The sequence below is a fragment of the Hylobates moloch genome, unplaced genomic scaffold (genome assembly GCF_009828535.3).
Source record: "Hylobates moloch isolate HMO894 unplaced genomic scaffold, HMol_V3 SCAFFOLD_11, whole genome shotgun sequence".
Lineage (NCBI taxonomy): Eukaryota > Metazoa > Chordata > Mammalia > Primates > Hylobatidae > Hylobates > Hylobates moloch.
Genome location: NW_026652286.1, coordinates 58,108,950 through 58,128,495, shown reverse-complemented (window position 1 = coordinate 58,128,495; position 19,546 = coordinate 58,108,950). Strand labels below are relative to the sequence as shown.

General features: G+C 37.4%; 2 protein-coding genes across 4 annotated transcripts in view; both read right to left on the bottom strand.

Annotated features, from left to right (window-relative positions):
- CCDC83 (coiled-coil domain containing 83) overlaps positions 1-19,546 on the bottom strand; it is a 75,719-nt gene that overhangs the window by 50,372 nt on the left and 5,801 nt on the right. For all 3 annotated transcript variants that reach the window (XM_058446542.1, XM_032168100.3, XM_032168101.2), the window contains exons 2-3: positions 15,565-15,687; positions 5,556-5,640 (exon numbers count right to left, since the gene is read on the bottom strand). In XM_058446542.1, coding sequence (XP_058302525.1) covers positions 5,556-5,640; positions 15,565-15,659 — 180 coding nt within the window. In that variant the 5' untranslated portion in view covers positions 15,660-15,687. The remainder of the gene's footprint in view (positions 1-5,555; positions 5,641-15,564; positions 15,688-19,546) is intronic.
- Positions 9,869-10,675, bottom strand: LOC116477389 (RNA-binding protein 7-like). The gene has a single exon (XM_032761714.2). The coding sequence runs from the start codon at positions 10,673-10,675 to the stop codon at positions 9,869-9,871; it is 807 nt and encodes a 268-aa protein (XP_032617605.1).

Genomic DNA, 19,546 nt, shown 5'->3' with positions numbered 1-19,546 from the left:
TGAGGAGAAACTGGATCCCTCATATATGATGGTGGGAATGTAAAAGGTACAGCCAGTTTGGAAAGTAGTTCAACAGTTTCTTTAAAAACTAACATGTAACTATCATACTACCCAGCAATTGAACTCCTGGGCATTTATTCTAAAGAAATGAAAACCTTTGTTCTCACAAATACCTGTCCATGAATGTTTATATTAGCTTTATGTAAAATGTCCAATAACTGGAAACAACCCAGATGTCCTCCAGGTGAATGGTTAAACAAACTGGTACATCCCCACCACGCTACTAGCCAGCAATAGAAAGAAACTAACTGATAACACACACAACAACCTGGATGTACCTCCAGAGAATTATGCTGAATTTTAAAAAGCCAAGTACCAAAGGGTTACTTATTGTATGATTCCATTTGTATAACATTCCTGAAGTAACATTATAATAATGGAGAACACATTAATGGTTGCCAGGGTCTAATGAAGGGGCAGAACTGGGAGGGGAGTGAGTGGCTATAAAGGTCACATGAGGGATACTTGTGGTGATGGAAATCTTCTGTATCTTGACTTTCCATGTTAATCTTGTCAATATCCTAGTTATGATATTGTACTGTGATTTTGTAGCATGTTATGAGAAGCTAGGTAATAGGTACATAGGACCTTTCTCTCTATCATTTTTATATCATTTTTTATAACATTTCTATAACTATAAGTTAAGCTATACTTATTTCAAAATGAAGTTTAACTAAAAAATGAAGGCCAATGAATATTAACAAAATATTGAAAAATAATATGAAAAATATGAAAAAGAAATAATTTACTACTCTTTAACCAATTCTCAGATATTCTATTTTCTTAAATAGATTCATGTTTTGTTTGCTTATAAATAAATTGAATTATTTTAGTTTGACATGTTATTTTAAAATGAAATATTTATCGAAACTTGAATAATAGTAATGGAAATATCACTTGCCAAACTATTGCTCTGTTAATACTTTTTCTAAATATGGACTTTTCCACTTATTTTTGTAGAAGTGGAAAATTCCTTTATCAAGTATGTTTTGAATCCTAAGTAAAGATATCTGATTTTACTTATGTTCGTTAATTTTAGTAAGACAACAATGGCCTCTAAATTCAATCCCAGCTCAAAAACATTTACCATGATATACAGGCAAAAAATTTCAAAGAGTGGTAATTTTAAAACAACTACATACAAGTGACAAATAAATGTATATAATATACAAAGAAATTTTACTTTTCTTTCCATACTTGACACAATACTTCTTAAAATAAATCCAGATCTCCTAGATCAAATATTTAACAGAATGACTATTCTTTTCAAGTATGTGATATTTTTCATTTACAAAATTTAAAAAAATTTTGTTTAATTTTTACCTTTTTAGAGACAGGATCTTAGTCTGTTGCCCAAGCTGGAGTACATGGCATGGTCATAGCTCACTGTAACCTCAAACTCCTGGGCTCAAGCATCTTCCTGCCTTAGCCCCCTGAGTAGGTGGGACTACAGGTGCACACCACTGCACCTGGCTACTTTTTACAATTTTTTGTAGAGATGGGCTCTCACTATGTTGCCCAGGCTGGTCTCAAAACTCCTGGCCTCAAGCGATCCTCCTGCCTTGGCCTCCCAAAGTGTTGGGATTACAGGCATAAGCCACTGTGCCTGGCCTGCATAAACATTATTAAACACTATTTGACATTATATATAAATTTAATATCATCTATATTAAACTTCCCAAACCCCATATTAATTTTGAATGGAAGGAGAATGTGTCTGATAGCATTTTACAGAATTCAATGTCTCAAAATTTATTTTGAGTAATATACAGAAACAAAATTTAGTTAGCTGTATCACTAATGTGCTAAAAATATGTTTATCCTACAAGTGAGGTAAATAATTACTATTTAAGGTAAGAATAATTATCACATTATAAAAATGGAAAAAGGATATTCAGTAAATAAGCTACAAAAAAAAGATTGGTTTTATTTTCATATAAAGTCATCTCACACTCACCCTTTTAACTTTTTAAGACTCATAAGAGCAAGAAAAGAGGCTGGGTGTGGTGGCTCACGCCTGTAATCCCAACATTTTGGGAAGCTGAGGCAAATGGATCACTTGAGGTCAAGAGTTTGAGACCAGCCTGGCCAACATGGTGAAACCCCGTCTCTACAAAAAGTACACAAATTAGTTGGGTGTGGTGGTGCATGCCTGTAATCCCAGCTATTTGGGTGGCTGAGGCACGAGAATCCCTTGAAACTGGGAGGTGGAGATTGTAGTGAGCAGAGATTGCGCCACTGCACTCCAGCCTGGGTGACGGAGTGAGACTGTCTCAAACAAACAAATGAAAAAACAAGAAAGGAAGTTGCCAAAACAGAGCAGAGAGTTCCAATCTACTATTCACCTTACTTTCCCCAGTGATAAGATTCTACATAACCATAGTACATTATCAAATCCAGGAAAGTGACATTAGTACGATGTTATTAACTAAACTAGAGACTTTATTCTTTTCCGTTTGTACATATACTCATTTGTTTTGGTGTACAATATTATGAAATTTATCACATATAGATATGAAAATTATTAACAAATAGATGGTTATTTGAAGCCATAGTGTTAAGTGAGATGACCCCAAAAAGGAGTGAGAGAAAAGGGTTGAGATCAGAACTCTGCTAAATGTGATAATTAAGGAATGGGTCTAGGCAAAGAGTAGTGAATAAAAAATGAGAAGAAATGGTCAGAGAGGTAGGAGAAAAGTTAAGATACAGTGAGGTCCTAGAACCCAAAGGAGAAAAAGGTTTTAAGATAAAGGAAGTGGCTGCTGAAGAGGTGAGAGGTAAAGAAAGGACTAAAAAGAGTCTACTGGACGTGGCAAATTGGTCATTAATAACTTTTGCTAGAGCAGTTGTGGTGGAATAGTAGGAATGAAAGAATGAATGGAGAGTAAGAAAGTAGACAGAGTGAACTACGGAACATCTAATGTGGTAGGTGGAGCAATGAATGCAAACTGAGAGAAAGATAATAAATGAGGTGATAATCCAAACAGAACTAAATATACATAGGAAGAGATGATGTGTAGGAAAGAAGAGGGGCATTTCTGATTTTGAAATAACTGAAGAGAAAACATGAGTCATGTTAAATATCTATGACCTCAAAACATTTTTCCTTCCACTAGTGTTAGCATGAATCAACTCAACAAATATTTATTGAATACCTACTCAAGTTGGACTCTTCTGGAGAAACAAAGAAGTAAGACTGGATTGCTGCTGCCTAAAAAGCTTGCAATTTAATAATGGAGATATAATTTTACACAATATTCCAACTTAGGTTGGGGGAATGAAAAGGAGCTGACCAAGAAAAAAGCATTCCAGGAAGAGGAAACAGCATGAGCAAAGGCACAAATAAATAGATTGGTTTTTCAAGATTTCAAAGAAGAGATGGTAAGCAAAAGGTGGTGCACTGAGGCAGGAGGCAGAAAAATGCCTAGGCAGATGGGGCTGGTCCCCAGTGAAATCCAACCTTCAAGCTGGAAACAGTTCTGGGTAAATCCTCCAACCATATTGATAACCCGCCTTCCTGTTTGGCGAGCTTTCCTCTGATTGGTCCTCATCCTTCACCTATTTTACATATACCTACCCTTTCCTAATTGGTTTTCTACACTATTGTGCCCATCTTAACATTTTTTGCATACTCAGAAACCAATCAGCACACAGTCTCTACTCTGAACCCATAAAAAGCCCTGGGCTCAGCCATGTTGGGAACTCTCCTGCCTTTGGGTAGAGGGACCACCCCTGCCTCCCCTCCCTGCTAAAAGCTGTTTCATCACTCAGTAAAACTTCCCACCTTGCTCACTCTTCGCGTGTCTGCATGCCTACTTCTTCCTGGTTGTGAGTCAAAAACCCAGACCTAGCTGAGCTAAGGAGCAAAAAATCCTCCATCAGCAGCTGGAGACAAGGTTTGAGAGGTGAACAGGGGTCAGATTTTGAAGGGTGCTGAAGACTTTAGTAAAGATGATAGATTTTATTTTCTGTGCAATAGGAAGCCACTGAAGGATGTTAAGAGATGAGAGGTAAAGTAAGGACTAAAAAGAGTCTATTAGACCTGGCAAATTGGTCATTAATAACTTTTGCTAGAGCAGTTGTGGTAGAATAGTACGAATGAAAGAATGGACCTGGTTTACAATATTCAAAAGGTAATTCTGGTTGCACTGTGGAAAATGTACTTTGAGGGCAGGATGAGTAAGAGATGGTGGTTTAAATTACAGCAATAACAACATAAAAGGAAAGAAATGGATGATATTCAGATACAGAGTTGTAGTTAGAATCTGCCTTTCCTTGCTCCTCACTGCTGGGTCCACTAATGTGCATTCTTGAGCCAATCCTCATGGAAACAAGAACTTTAACTATTTCTGGCTCCAAATGATGGGCTAAGGGGAAAATGATTACTCAATCCTGATTTGTTGTACTTTCCACAACCAAGTCCTATCTACAAGTCCCTGTGCTGATCACTGGAGGATGTGCATGGGTGCCTTGATGGGACTTACTTCTCTTTAGTGCTCTGGATCTCATGTGGAGCCTGCATTCAGGCACCAGGCCAAACTGAGCTTCTGTTTTAGTCCCTATTACAAGTGAATGAACCTTGAGAATCGTGATAGTGTCAGAGTCACAGTTATATTACTGGCTTGTCTTATCCACTAAATATTTACTAAATGAACAAATAAATTAGCCCTATGGGGATACAGGAATCCCCATTTTACAAGAGTGAAATTGAGGCTCATACCAAATCTGGCCAAAATGACATCAGCAGTAAGCTGTACAGTCAGGATGCTAACTCAGATCTCTGACTCCAGACTCTATTAAAATTTGTAGATATATTCTTTTTAGACAGAAGCCAAAATAAAACAGTTAACTGTGGAAGTTTCAGGGCCCATATAAAATAAATGTGTTAAAAGGGGGCACCCTCAGTATTTCTTCATTCGTGAGATACCTTGAGGGATAAATTGTGTTAATTATCATTGATTGTTTCCAAACTTTATTTCTGTTGATTTTTAGTCCTGATAGTCATATATAGCACCTTTTTGATATTCATTTTTATCTGATTTTATAAAAACAGTATATCATCTTAAATATGCAATTAATTTAACAACTGAGATTGTGCTTTTCAAATCGTATTTACATATGCATACTCTCTGAAAATCTAAAAGAAAAAAGACAAAGAGATTTAAAATGGAGAACCAATGTTTTATAGTTTGGTTAAATAAAGTCAAAAGATAAATGTGGTTTCAAAACTTTAAAATTTTGAACTTAAGATTCAGTGTCTTCAGGGTCTAAACAACATAATTCAACCCAACTTCCACTGACATTATAACTAATATAATGGGAACAGCAGTACCCTTCTGCCTCACATGTACAAAGAAACTTAGATTGTAAATCAATCAATTCCAAGCTTTGAAGAAGATAATTTCCTAGAGTATATTTCACCATAATCCACAATTTTTAAAAGCATGAGTGTAAATATTTAATGATTATATATAGGTTCTAAATTTTATACTCACTCTTTCATGATATTTTTGGTTCTTTTCCCTAAGTGTCTTTATTTGAAACATGAATCGCTCCACTGAATTTTCCTTTATTTGACATCTGAGAATCAACAAAGATAAAATGTGTTAGAATCATTTATCTTAGGAAATGAGAAAAAATTTAAAAAGTATTTGAAGTGAATTATTAAATGTATTATGAAAACACATTTAGGGATAAAAACCTTTCCTAAATGGTTTTGTGTTTCTGAATCTATTTTACTCACTAAAATATATATTGGAGAGAAAACTTCAAAGTTGTTTGGTTTTTTTTTTGAAAAAAATCATTTTTTTCATGTTTTATAGTCATAATTTTATACTTTCTAATTGTTTAGAAAGTAAACAAAAGTTTACTTTTGTTTTATAGTCGTAATTTTATACTTTCTAATCGTTTATAAGTAATTTAGCCTAAAGGAAAACTAGCAGAGGGCATACAGAAAACATGCTTTCTAGAATTCTAAAAACATTCAGACAAAAATGACAAACCTGACTTTATAAGGGCAAGCACACCTTCTTGAAATACTAAGGTAAACTAGGCATGCCTATTGGTTCAAGTTCATTAGTGTGCCATCTCTTCTACAAATAATAAAAACTTCTTTCCTGGCACAAATACATTTCTTTAACACTCAACAAGTATTTGTTGAGTGTCTGTAAGGTATGAAAGAGAGATAGAAAAGTGCAGAAAGACTTTCTTATAGGCTATATGATAGCTATTTGAGGTGTTAAGTGTAGTATATCTCTTTAAAAATGTGCCAGGCATGTGGCTCACACTTGTAATCCCAGCACTCCGGGAGGCCATGGCAGGTGGATCTGTTTTTTTTTTTTTTTTGAGATAGAGTCTTGCTCTGTCGCCCAGGCTGTAGTGCAGTTGCATGATCTCAGCTCACTGCAACCTCTGCCTCCTGGGTTCAAGCGATTCTCCTGCCTCAGCCTCCCGAGTAACTGGGATTATAGGCGCCCGCCACCATGCCCGGCTAATTTTTCTATTTTTCGTAGAGACGGGGTTTCACCATGTTGGCCAGGCTGGTCTCGAACTCCTGACCTCAAGTGATCTGCCCACTTCAGGCTCTCAAAGTGCTGGGGTTACAGATGTGAGCCACCGTGCCTGGCCAGCAGGTGGATCTCTTGAGGACAGGAGTTCCAGACCAGGCTGGCCAACAAGGCAAAACCCTGTCTCTACTAGAAATACAAAAATTAGCCAAGTGTGGAGGTGAATGCCTGTAGTTCCAGCTACTCGGGAGGCGGAGGCATGAGAATCGCTTGAACCCAGGAGGCAGAGGTTGCAGCGAACCAAGATCATGTCACTGCACTCCAGCCTGGGTGACAGAGTGAGATCCAGTGTCAAAGTAAATAAATAGTTTAAAAAAATTTATAGTATATCTTGTATCACTATGACCTAATAAATCTTGTAACTTTAAATCTGAGACCAAAATAAGGCAACAGAAATGTGTTACCTAAACCCTTTGGCTCAATTAAAAACAAAATAAAACAAAAACAGAAATACAGTACCTCTGTAGTAGAGTGGAGAGTAGTTAAAGAATGAGAAACTCTGGTTTTAAATCTTGCCCTTACCACTTCTTGTCTACATGATCTCAGGGAAGTCAATTCCCTGGGCCTAAATGTCCAAGCTGTCAAACGGGATAACAATACCTAGCTCTGCTTATTATCGTAAGGATTAAAATAAGAAATCATATGTGAATGTTTCTAGCATAAAATAAATGCTTAGTAAATTTCAGTTGAATTAAACCTTATATCCTTAGCCCTTTCCCCCAAACATCAATTGTATTTGTGACATTGTATACTCATTAGAGAGAAAAACTAGGCTCTTTCTTTCCCAATAATGAGAAAATGCAACATTAAAAAAAATCCTTTACTGGTCAAAAAAAGCTCTTTGGAGACTATGAAACTTGAATTTTAGAGCTGGTTTTCCACTTCTCTAAGGATATTTAACCTCCAGAAATAAGAGGATTGATGGAGATGAACTCTATGCTTCCTTTTCAGTTACAAAATTCTGCAGTTTAAATGGACCAATATTCCCTTTCAAACAATCATACATACAATGTGGATTTAAAGAGCTGAAAGGTGCCCAGCATTGTTGTAGGCATTATAGAGACAGTTTTTTTTGTTTGTTTTTTTGTTTTTTTTTTTTTTTGAAACAGAGTCTTGCTCTGTCACCTAGGCTAGAGTACAGTAGCATGATCTCGGCTCACTGCAAACTCCCCCTCTCAGGTTCAAGTGATTGTCCCACCTCAGCCTCCCCAGTAACTGGGATTACAGGCACATGCCACCACACCCAGCTAACTTTTGAATTTTTTGCAGAGACGAGGTTTCACCATGTTGGCCAGGCTGGTCTTGAAATCCTGGCCTCAAGTGATCCACCTGCCTCAGCCTCCTGAAGTGCTAGGATTATAGGCGTGAGCCACTGCTCCTGGCCTACAGAGATAATTTTGAACAATACCTTCATGATCCTTACCTTCAAGGAGTACCTTTTGCTGGATAATAAGAAGTAAACACATAAACATATTGAAACATATTGTTTACACATTATGATAAATGCCATGGGGAAAATAACAGGATATAAGAAGGACCATAAATGGAGGGGACTACTATAGTAGATAGGGCAGGCTCCACAAAATAATAAGAAAATAAGGCTCTATGCTGCCCAGGCTGAGCTTGAACTCCTGGGCTCAAGGAATCCTCCAGCCTCAGCCTCCCAAGTAGCTGGGATTACAGATGTGCACCACCACACTTGGCTGATCTTTGACTTCTTACCTAAAGCTTACATTTGTGCAAAAATTTTGAAGGAGTGCCTTTTCTACCTCCCGTTTTTCAGGAGATTAAAAAAAAGTATTATAAATGAAAATTATCTGAAAAGAACCTATGCAAATGTGTAAATTACTGACATCATTTCTGCAATTATAAATATAGTAATCCTACTTCTTTACATGGGTAGAGCAGGCAAATGAATCTCAAGATGTGGTCTTCATTGGTTAAAATGAATCTACAGATGGGCTCGTTAATAGACCAATTCCCTGGCTGCAGCTGAGAGCTTTCCTTGGTGATGACTGAGCATGCAATGATTGGGCTGGAGACCACGTGCAGCCCCAACCCCATTGCATGGGTCATATTTATACTAAAATTATTTGCTATTTATCTGAAACTCATATTTAATTGGGCATCATTTATTTCTTTTTTTTATATTTTCAGTATATTAAAAAGGAACAGTACAAATGCTGTGGTATTAAAAAGGATCCTTATTTTTCAACAAATGAATTTTTATAAACAATCCTGTAATGAAATGAAAACAGTATCTTAATACAAGTTTTTTTAAACAAGATTTTAACATTTTAAAATTAGAAAACGTTAAGATTAAATTCTTTCAAAGGTTCAAACAAAAAAACAACCTGTACAGTCTCCATTACATGTGTCTTTGTACACATTCTGGGCACTTTGAAAATGTTAAAAGTTTTTAACGTTTGACAGAAGCAGCACTTAAAGCCTTCATGAATCTTTTTTTCCAAAAAAGTATGCTTTCAGTAAAACATTTTACCATTTTATCTAACTATGCACTGACATTTTTGTTCTTCCTGAAAAGGGGATATATGCTAACACTGTATTTTTAATGTAAAAATATATGTGTAGAGATATTTTAACTTCCTGAGTGACTTATACCTCAAATGTGATTTAATGAACAATTTCTAAATTTTAGAATGAAACAGTATGTGTAGATCTACACATGTATGTTCAACTAGGGTAAAGCTCAAGAGCATGTAACAGAATTTATACGTAAATTATATAAGAAGTTAAGCCATGCCTTTATCCCCAAACTTTACCAATAAGCCTTCTCAAATACAATGTTAGTAAAGTGAATCACTGAAAAGTTTCATTTTTGAATTAACTAAAATACCAGTAGCCATTTTAGACTGTCAACCTGGATGTTTTCTTGATTCACTAGCAAGAAATTTCTTGCAATACAAAAAGATAACAAATAATTAAAATATCTGCTTTATCATACAACTTCACGTCCTCCTAAAGTGTCTAAAATGATTAGGAATTGTAGCACTTTCTTTTGCATAAAACCCTTTCCTCTTCGTAAAACCCTGAGGTGAAAGGTTATTAATGTAATAAAACCACAATTCATTTTGTATTAAACTGTAGCTTTAAAAAAATGTATAAAGAAATGTGACAACTTGTAAAGCTGCTCTGTACAGTTTTTCAACAAAATATTTCCATATCAACTTAGTCAAAGGGCCTAAATTGACCCTATAAAAACAATGTCCTTTTAACATGTGTTAGTGTCGAGATGAGTGCCATTTTCCATCTCTACTACTGTCTCTTCTGTTATCATAGTCATGGCTCCAGCCATCATGATTCCTATCTTCATAGAAGAAATCATCTCTCTTTCCTCTGTAATGATGGTCAGACCCATGATCAGTGTAACGCTGTTCCCCGCTATAATGTCTATCTGCTAGGTAGGGATGAGAATTCATTCTGACTTTACGCTGTGATGATGGTGTACCTTGGCGCCACTGGGAGCTTGAAGACTGGTTAAAACTATGACTGTGTGATTGAACTAATGGTGAAAATCCTGATTGATCCAGAGGTGAAGAACCAAATTTTCCACCATATGACATTTGTCTGAAAGCACTGTTCATCACTGCTTGTCTCTGAAAATTTTCTGGAGAAGAGAAAGATCTCTGAATTATCTGTGCTGATGAAGTCATGTTATCCATAGTCCTTTCGTACCTGCCGCTAGGAGATGTGGAGGTAGGGCTTGAATTTCCAACATGATGTTGGGGATATGACAAACTGACGTCTTGCGAGGCATGACTACTTCCTGATCTAAATTGAATTTTGATAGGCCTTCTTCCATCAAGTTTGATTCCATTAAGTAGATTCATTGCATAAGGAATAGATACTTCATGTTTGAAATTCACAAACGCAAACTGCTTTGGTTTACCATCCTTATCTTTTGGAATTTTCACCTTTATTACTGGCCTAGCCTGGTGGAAAAGCTCGAAAAGGAGCTCCTCGGTCACTTTCGTTTCAAGGTTGCCCACAAAGAGAGTGCGATCCGCTTCCGCCGCCTCCGCCTCCATCTCCGGCATCGTTTATTTCTATTTGCTACAATTGGCAACCCCACACTTAAGCCCACCACCCCTCCCTCAGAGCATTTAGGAGCAAATGGCCTCGGGCTTTGTCTCTTGTCCATTTGTGGAGTGAGCAGTTCAGGACAATGTGAGTGGCAGCAGCAGGCCTCAGTGGGGAATTCTGAGATGCCCGAAATGTTTTGGCAGCTTCACTGGCCCTCTTGTGGAGCTTATGGTAGCTGTGAGTCTAATTTAGCTGAGCCTGTCTTTGAAATCCACTTCAGCCTTCTCTGGCTTCATGAAGAGGTGTGTTTTACCAGGAAGCAGATGAAGCTTAACTTCAGAACTCAACACTGTTATGGGGACTTCAAGCATCATTGTTCCTTATACACTTTTTCCTTTTTAATATCTCCCCCATCTACTCAGTGCCCTAGAATCTGACATGTCACACTAGGTACTGAAGCAAGTGGGGTGATAATAAACCCATTTAAACCCATACATTAAAGCCGTTTGAAAAGGTTATGGCACTATTCTAAAGCACAATGATATTAAATTGTTAGTAAGACAATATGTCACCTTTCCCCCACTCTCTATGTTGTTAAAATGTTAGTAATGTGTCAATGTTCCCCCCACCCATGCAATTTCATTGAAAATTCTGGGAAGAAAAAAAAAATTTGAATTCCAAAAAACCTATATTTTTGTGTTTTTTTCTTTAAACCTATAACCATACCCACATGTTTTTATATCTCTATCCATATTCATTGTAGAAAACTGGGAGACAAGTATAAAGGAGAAAATAAAAATTACCGTTACTTAGAGATGATCATTTTATAGATTTAGTATTGGCAGTATCAGTTCTTCACAAACAACCATAGAAGTTTATGACCTTATGTTCTGGGAAAGAGTTCCTATATCCATGAAATTACCTGATAAAAGGGCAGGGTTGCTTTGTTACAAATGTTTTCAGAATATTTGAACAATTTATACTCACCAGTAGGTAAGAAAGAGCATGTTTATTGGTGGGCATTTCATCACTGAGTGTTAGTACATTAAAAAATTTGTTTCCTGTATCAACAGGCAAAAATAGCATTGTATTTGTTTTCATGAGTGTGATTTTGCTTTCAGACAAGATCCAACAACATTTACTCAACAAAGAAACTCTGAGCTCATACTATAAGGCTGTGCTAGATACTAGAGGTACAGAGATGAGTAAAGAATAGTCTTCAAGGAGCTCACAGTTTGTTGAGGGAGAATGAAGCACAAATGACCTGCCATATTTTTTCCTTCACCTCAAATATTCTAACTGCCTTATTCATATAAAAACACAAATCTGGGCTGGGCGCAGTGGCTCACGCCTGTAATCCTAGCATTTCGGGAGGTTGAGATGGGCTGATCGCTTGAGCCCAGGAGTTTGAGACCAGCCTGGTCAACATAGGGAGACCCTGTCTCTATAAAAATAAACAAACATGGCTAACACCTGTAATCCCAGCACTTTGGGAGGCCAAGGCAGGAGGATCTCCTGAGATCAGGAGTTCAAGACCAGCCTGGCCAACATGGCAAAACCCCATCTCTATTAAAAACACAAAAAATTAGCCGAGTGTGGTGGCACGTGCCTGTAATCCCAGCTACTGGGGAGGCTGAGGTGGGAGAATTGCTTGAACCCAGGAGGTGGGGGTTGTAGTGAGCCGAGATCATGCCACTGCACTCCAGCCTGAGTGACAGAGCGAGACTCATGTCTCAAAAACAAACAAACAAATCACTGATCCAAATAAATTTGACTTTCAAAAAATCTATATCATAATCTCCATTTTTTCACTCACGACGATATTCTCACCTATTTCTATATCTATATCCATACTTATTGTAGAAAACTGGGGGCAAGACAAGTATAAAGCAGAAAATAAAAACCATCATTATTCAGAGACAATAATTTTATAGACTGAACATTGGTAGTATCAGCTCTTTCACAAACAACCATAGAAGTTCATGACTTTCTTTTCTTGGGATAAATTTGAAAAAAGTTCAGTTGCTCAAAAACCATGAATTAGCTACCTACTATGTGCTCACTGCTTTGTTAGGAGCTGAGAGAGATATAAGAGGCTGCCAGGGAACTCCTGGACAATCCTTCCTCAGATGGTGAGAGAGAATGTCTTGGCTATTTGTCATGTGACAACAGTTCTGTCATCGAGGAACACATGGAATGCATAAACTGTCATCAGTAGAGCATGGTACAGCAAGGCCTTGGCTGTTCCAGTCCATGAGATTATTTATTTAGTTTTACCAAATTCAAAAGAACAAGGGTATGAGATGTTCAGTTTATAACTTGCACTAGATCATGAGAATTTTTAAACGTTTGCCTCTTTGTAAACCTTTGTTAAAGAGGAGAAAGACTGGTTTCTGGTCGACCCAAAAGAGAGAGAAACAGCTGTTAACTGGATGTCACCAGTTACACCATGGGAGCAAATTAGAGACCAGGTTGCATTCACAGAGCCTGGCTTTTTGTCCACCTCTCCTAAGATGAGATGCTGGAAGTTTTCAGTTATGTTGAGAAATGAGTATGAATAGTATCTAGTTATTAGTTAATGTTATTTCAAGTAGAAAATAAAAGGAAACAGGTGAAAGCCTCTTCTTTCTTGGTGTTCTGATCCCTTCACTCACTGCATCCTAAAAAGTTCATATGAATATATTGGGATCTCCAAAGAAGGAGATAGATTTTCCCTGAATGTTGTTAAGAACAATATCTTTTATGGTACATTTTTTTTTTTATAAATCCTTCTTTTAGATTTTAAAATCTAAAATCCTTCTTGGCTAGGTGAGGTGGCTCATGCCTGAAATCTCAGCACTTTGGGAGGCTGAGGCAGGAGGATCACTTGAGGCCAGGAGTTTCAGACCCAGCTCTACCCAAAATTAAAAAATTAGCTGGGCATGGTGGTGTATGCCTGTCATCCCAGCTACTCAGGAATCTGAGGCAGGAGGAACACTTGAGCCCAGGAGTTTGATACTGCAATGAGCTATAATCAGGCTACTACACTCCAGCCTGGGTGACAGAGTGAGACTCTGTCTTTAAACAACAACAACAACTCTCTTAAACAAAGACCTAGTCACTAGCATCATGGGCTCTCCATCTTCAACCTTATACTCCTCTAATAAAAACCCAAGTGTTCTTCTTGATCTGACCCTTGCCTAAATCACCAGCATCTGCTCTTGCCCTGCCTCCCTCACCCTCCCTTTTCTCAGTTTCTGGCCTGTGATAAGCTCTTTCCTACCTTCCTGTCTTCCATAAGTCATGCTCTCCACTGCTCTGTGTCTCCATAATGCCTGTTCCTTTTCCAGAAATCAGCTCAAAGCTTTCTCAAACAAGTTTTTCCTAACTCCTCTGACTAAAGTCCTTTAGTTACGCTGTTAAACAGCACCCTACAGTTTCCTTTCATAGTACCTTTATTATAGCCATGTATTTTTTTTTTTTTTGAGACAGGGTCCCTCTCTGTCACCAAGGCTGGAGTGCAGTGACACGATCATGGCTCACTGTAACCTTGACCTCCCTGGGCTCAGGCGATCCTCCTAGCTCCACCTCCTAAATAGCAGGGACTAATTTTTATTTTGTAAAGATGAGTTTTCATCATGTTACTCAGGCTGATCTCAAACTCCTGGGCTCATCCACCTGCCTTGGCCTCTCAAAGGGCTGGGATTACAGGCATGAGCCACCATACCGTCCTGTCATTTTTTTTAAAGCTCAAATTAGTGGTTTATTGTCTGTCTCCCATGCTTCATCAAGGCAGGGACCATGTGGTCCTGTTTGCTGCTACATTCCAGTATCCAGCACTTGACTTGCACTTGGTAAACACTCAAGTATTTATTGAATAAGTACATGAATGAAGTACATTTCAACCTTATGCGAGAAAAGACTAACACTTATCTATTAATTCTCTAAGAATTACACATCAAAACACTTACCTTGTGCCAAAAGCTAAGGTTCACAGACCCTCAAGGAGCTATTTGTTGGAATAAAACATAAACATAGAATAAATGTTACCCATGGTTTTGTCTCCAGCTCCTAGGAGTGAGACATTATAAAATTTTATTATTATTAAAAAGAATTTTCTGTAAATCATTTGGGTTTGATATGTAGCCATTTAGGAATAATGTAAGTTGGAATGTCTAAGAAATAAAAGGTCACATAAAGGGAAAATTTCTCTTCCATTCTCTCTTTTTTTTTTTTGAGATGGAGCCTCAATGGAATCTTGCTCTGTTGCCCAGGCTGGAGTGCAGTGGCATGATCTTGGCTCACTGCAACCTCTGCCTCCTGGGTTTGAGCAATTCTCCTGCCTCAGTCTCCCGAGCAGCTGGGATTACAGGCATGCGCCACCATGCCCGACTAATTTTGGATTTTTAGTGGAGATCTGGTTTCACCATGTTGGTCAGGCTGGTCTCGAACTCCCAACCTCAGGTGATCTGCCCACTTTGGCCTCCCAAAGGGCTGGGAATACAGGCGTGAGCCACCACGCCGGGCCTCTTCTACTCTCTATAAATGTAAACTAACCATTCTGTGTTGTATTTTAAGAGGTAAGCTAGCAAGCTGTTGTATACATAGGTGAGAATAACCAATAAACAACTGAGGGAGCCAATACTACATCAATGAAAGCTGTTTCATAGCAGCTCTCATTTCATTTCATAAAATAGTCTAAGTAGTCATAGCTACTACTTGGACTATGTTATATTCAAAGTTTCAAAAACCTTTAAAAATATGTGCATAGCACAAGAGTGCAATTAGGCCTCTAAACTCACCTCTATTCTTTTGGCAGCTGCTGCATGTATTGTTTGCATTTGCAGTTATATGAGTCTTAACACTGACTGCCTTTTATCTATGGCAACTTTCAGATTTCAGAATAAAAACTTACTGATAGTCTAGAAGTGCTTCACTGGTAGGCAATTTAATTTCTTTTGGTGGCCCATCATATGTATCCTTTTTATTTGCTTTCCCTGAGTTTTCCATTGTGCTGGTTAGCTATTAAGAAATATACCTGTTTAGAAAAGAGACATAGGAAAAGTGAAAAATTCCATCTTTGCCTCCCTACTTTTGTTTACTCTAAGTAAGGTACCTCTGGGACTTAATACTGGCTTTCTATCCTGATTGCTTCCATGTCCCCAGATCTAACATTCACCACAATGGAGGAACATCATGAAATGATTGGATTCTTGATTCTGGTGAATTCCATGTTTAGCCCATGTTATAGCATTCCCTCCACCCAAAACTTTCTAAGAGACTCCCTCTCTTGCATTATTCATCTATATCTGTTGCCCCTATCTAGGTCTTTTAAGAGCAAAGAACTGAGCTTTCTCAATAATTTTATTTCTCCACAGTGTTTTGCAGAGAGACATTAATTAAATGTCTATTAATTTTTCAAAGAAAACAAAAACAAAACTACAATTTTCTATGAGCATGAAGAAGCTAGGATCCAAAAGACTTAAGAATTAGAATCAGGATCCAAAAAAATTAGGTTTGGGCAGGGTTGTTATAAACAGCAAATAAAAGCACACATTGAAGTACTTTTAAAATGGTTGAGATTTACACATGCGAATAATAATAATAATGTATTAATAACTGCTCATCAGCTATTAACTGGTTTCATACCTAATAATAAAAAAACAAAAATACCTTTTAAAAGGGAAAATCAAGACCCACTGTTCACAGATGTTTATAGTAAGCAGGAGTACTTTCATAGGTTTGGTTTGGGTACTAAAGTAGACTTTTCAGATTATAGTCTTCCTTAACACATTTTTATCTTTTAATTTCCACTAATCCTAAAAGAATGAGTACCTAGCCTTAAATAAATGTATCAGTAGTTAAGTGTGGTAGAAAGCATAAAATATAACCTTTGTAATTATTTAAGTGGCTGGAAACTCTTATGATCGTGGGGATGATGTAATTCTTGCGCACTACTGTATTTCCTCACTAAGCACAATAGACACACAATAAATGCTTGTCAAATAAACACGAGTGGATGCATGAACGAATCAGGCAGACATGGGCTTTAATCCTAGATCCATCACTATTATCTGTGTGACCCTGAATAGGTTACTTAATCTTTTTGAAGAACTTCAGTTTCATCATCTGTCAAGGGAGAAGGATAACAATTCTACTCTACGAGCTATTGTAAGGATTAAATAAGCTAATATTTAAAGCACCTAGCATAGTGTCTGAGATATAGAAAAAGGCCATATATCTCTAGCTCTATCTCTGTATAGTGCCCCTTCCTCTTTCCCTTCAGTTGTTGCTCCAGGTCAAGCTTCTTCAAATTCTGGGTAACTAAAGCATAGAATGGCTGCCTTCTGCAAGTACAATGATGTGTGGAAAGACTAATCCATAAGGTTTGCTATTGTCAACCTTCATTGATTTGGATCACTGAATTGGCAATCCACATAAATCTTTGTAGACCATTCAGCTCCAAAGTGGAAAAACTTGTTAAAATGAAAACACGCTTTTTCTCTGTAGAAATGCTGCCTGCACACTCAGACTTCCAGTGAGGCTGTCTTTATGTCTGTGACTTTTCTAACCAAGTTTGCACTACTCTGTATGTTAACTAATTTGAGCATATACATGAATGCAAATATACCACAATACTTTCCAACTGAAAAGCACACAGATGACACAACAGAAAGATCTAATACATTAGTACATTAAGTAGTGTCTTCTCAAATATGAAAGTATTGAGAATAATTTAATAGGCTCCCACCAAAAGGTGTCATCATGATACCACCACAGTTCACAGAAAATTATCAGCTAAGAAAAGATTACTCTTTGTTTCAGATGCAGAGTTGAATTTTTATATTATTTTCCATTTTAGAATTAGAATTTTAAACTTGACTGTTGCACAAAAAGCATACTGACAAATGTTTCATTTTAAAACAATAACTTACTATTTAGTAATAATTTTTACCATAAAATATTTTATTTAAAAGTTAAAACCAATGTCAACATTAATCTCTTTCTAAGTCACATGGAAGATATCAAGTGTTACGGTTTTTACCTGCGGTACCCATCTGGTGCTGGAGGAAAAATGACCTCATCCTGCTCAATTACCTTAGTTACCTGGCTTTTATGTTTTTATTCTGACTAATGTATAATTACTTACCTAACTGCAGCTTATGGCAAAGGATTTTAATAAAATATGAGTGAAAATGTGAACCCATTAAAGCACAAGTGCTTTATACATAAACTCTATTAAGATTCATTGTTTCACACACTTTAAGAAAATTAGTAAGCCAATTGGACGGTCTGCTTAATAGCTGCATTTTTGCAATGGGCTCATGATAGTACCTCAACATCTATTTTTGCATTTGATAATGTGCTATAAACCATGGGGACTTTCATAAACATATACAAGGATTCACAGTTCCTGACCACCCAGAAGATTTCTCTCAGTAAAGGGTGAGAATCCTAGAAAAATATTCACAAAGTAAATGCAATTATCTTCCAGGAAGGTTACACTTAGAATATCTGACAAATAGACATCGAATCTGTCAGTAACTACAAACATCTATTCAATGCCTGCTCTGTGCATGGTGCTTTACCTGGCCCCCAATTATAAAGTATAGATGAGGCAAGACCCTACTCAGACAGATAGGAAGACAGAAGCACATGCAGCAGAACTTTAAAAAAATGAGCAGCTTTAAAAGTCTTTGCAAAATCATGCAGATAATGCTAGGGAGATCTTCACCCAGCATGTGACCTCTCTTTTGTGGCCATGTGTGTTTTCCTCCCCCGACTGCGTTTGAGGTCTCTAAAACATACACCGTGATGTAAGGACAGGTAAGCATCCTGGGTTTGAAAGACTCAGGACTCCAGCCAACCGTTCCAGAATCTACTCCATCATTTTCTGTCATAAAATCTTTCAATAAATATTTCCCAAACACCTCTCAGTGAAAAGCCAGAAGTTTATTTACTAAAAATGGACATATCACAATCATTTTTTTCATACGTACTGTTATCCCATACTGCTTTGGCTCTGCAAAGTTACCTATAGAACACACAGTGTATCCCTTCCTGCACTATCTCAGCATCCTGGCTCAGTATCTAGAAAGTTTAAAATAAATGACTCTCTTTTTTTTTTTTTTTTTTTTTTTTTTAATGAGACAGGGTCTGGCTCTGTCACCCAAGCTAAAATGCAGGCTCATTGCAACTTCTGCCTCCCAGGTGCAAGTCATCCTCCCACATCACCTCCAGAGTAGCTGGGATTACAGGCGCATGCAACCATGCCTGGCTAATTTTTTAATTTTTTGTAGACAGGGGATTTTGCCATGTTTCTCAGGATGGTCTTGAACTCCTGAGCTCAAGGGATCCACCCACCTTGGCCTCCCAAAGTGCTAGGATTACAGGCATGAGCCACCGCACTTGGCCCAAAATGACTATTTTCATGACTTTGTGAAGGCGTGAATATCCAGAAGCCTCCCAATGACTCCTTTCCTAATTCTGTGGAGGCTGGGAGGGATGACAGTTCTGCCCTAATATCCTTCTGGACATATAAAATGGAGCTTGAGGTTTGATAGCTAATGTTTTACATAAAATGTAGATTAAAATGAAAGATATTTACTTAACAGCATTAGCAATGACAGAAGTTCAGAATAAGATTCCATCAAGGCATGAGAGCATGATATAAAAGATCTCTATTTGGGTGCTAGGAGTCTTGAAGTCTAGCTGTGGCTCAGCCATTAACTAGCTAGAAACTGAGCCATTAACTGCATGGTTTTGAACTGCAGTTCCCAAATTATACTGGATTCTCAGCTGTAAACTGTAAGGCTAATAAAAGTAATAGTAGTAGTAGTAATGCAGTACTTCCAAAAGCCTTATTAAAGAGCAATCTAACTTAGAAGGCACATACC

What these genes read in the sequence shown, in the direction of transcription:
- LOC116477389 (XM_032761714.2), bottom strand. Translation starts at nt 10,675, where the DNA reads ATGGAGGCGGAGGCGGCGGAAGCGGATCGCACTCTCTTTGTGGGCAAC.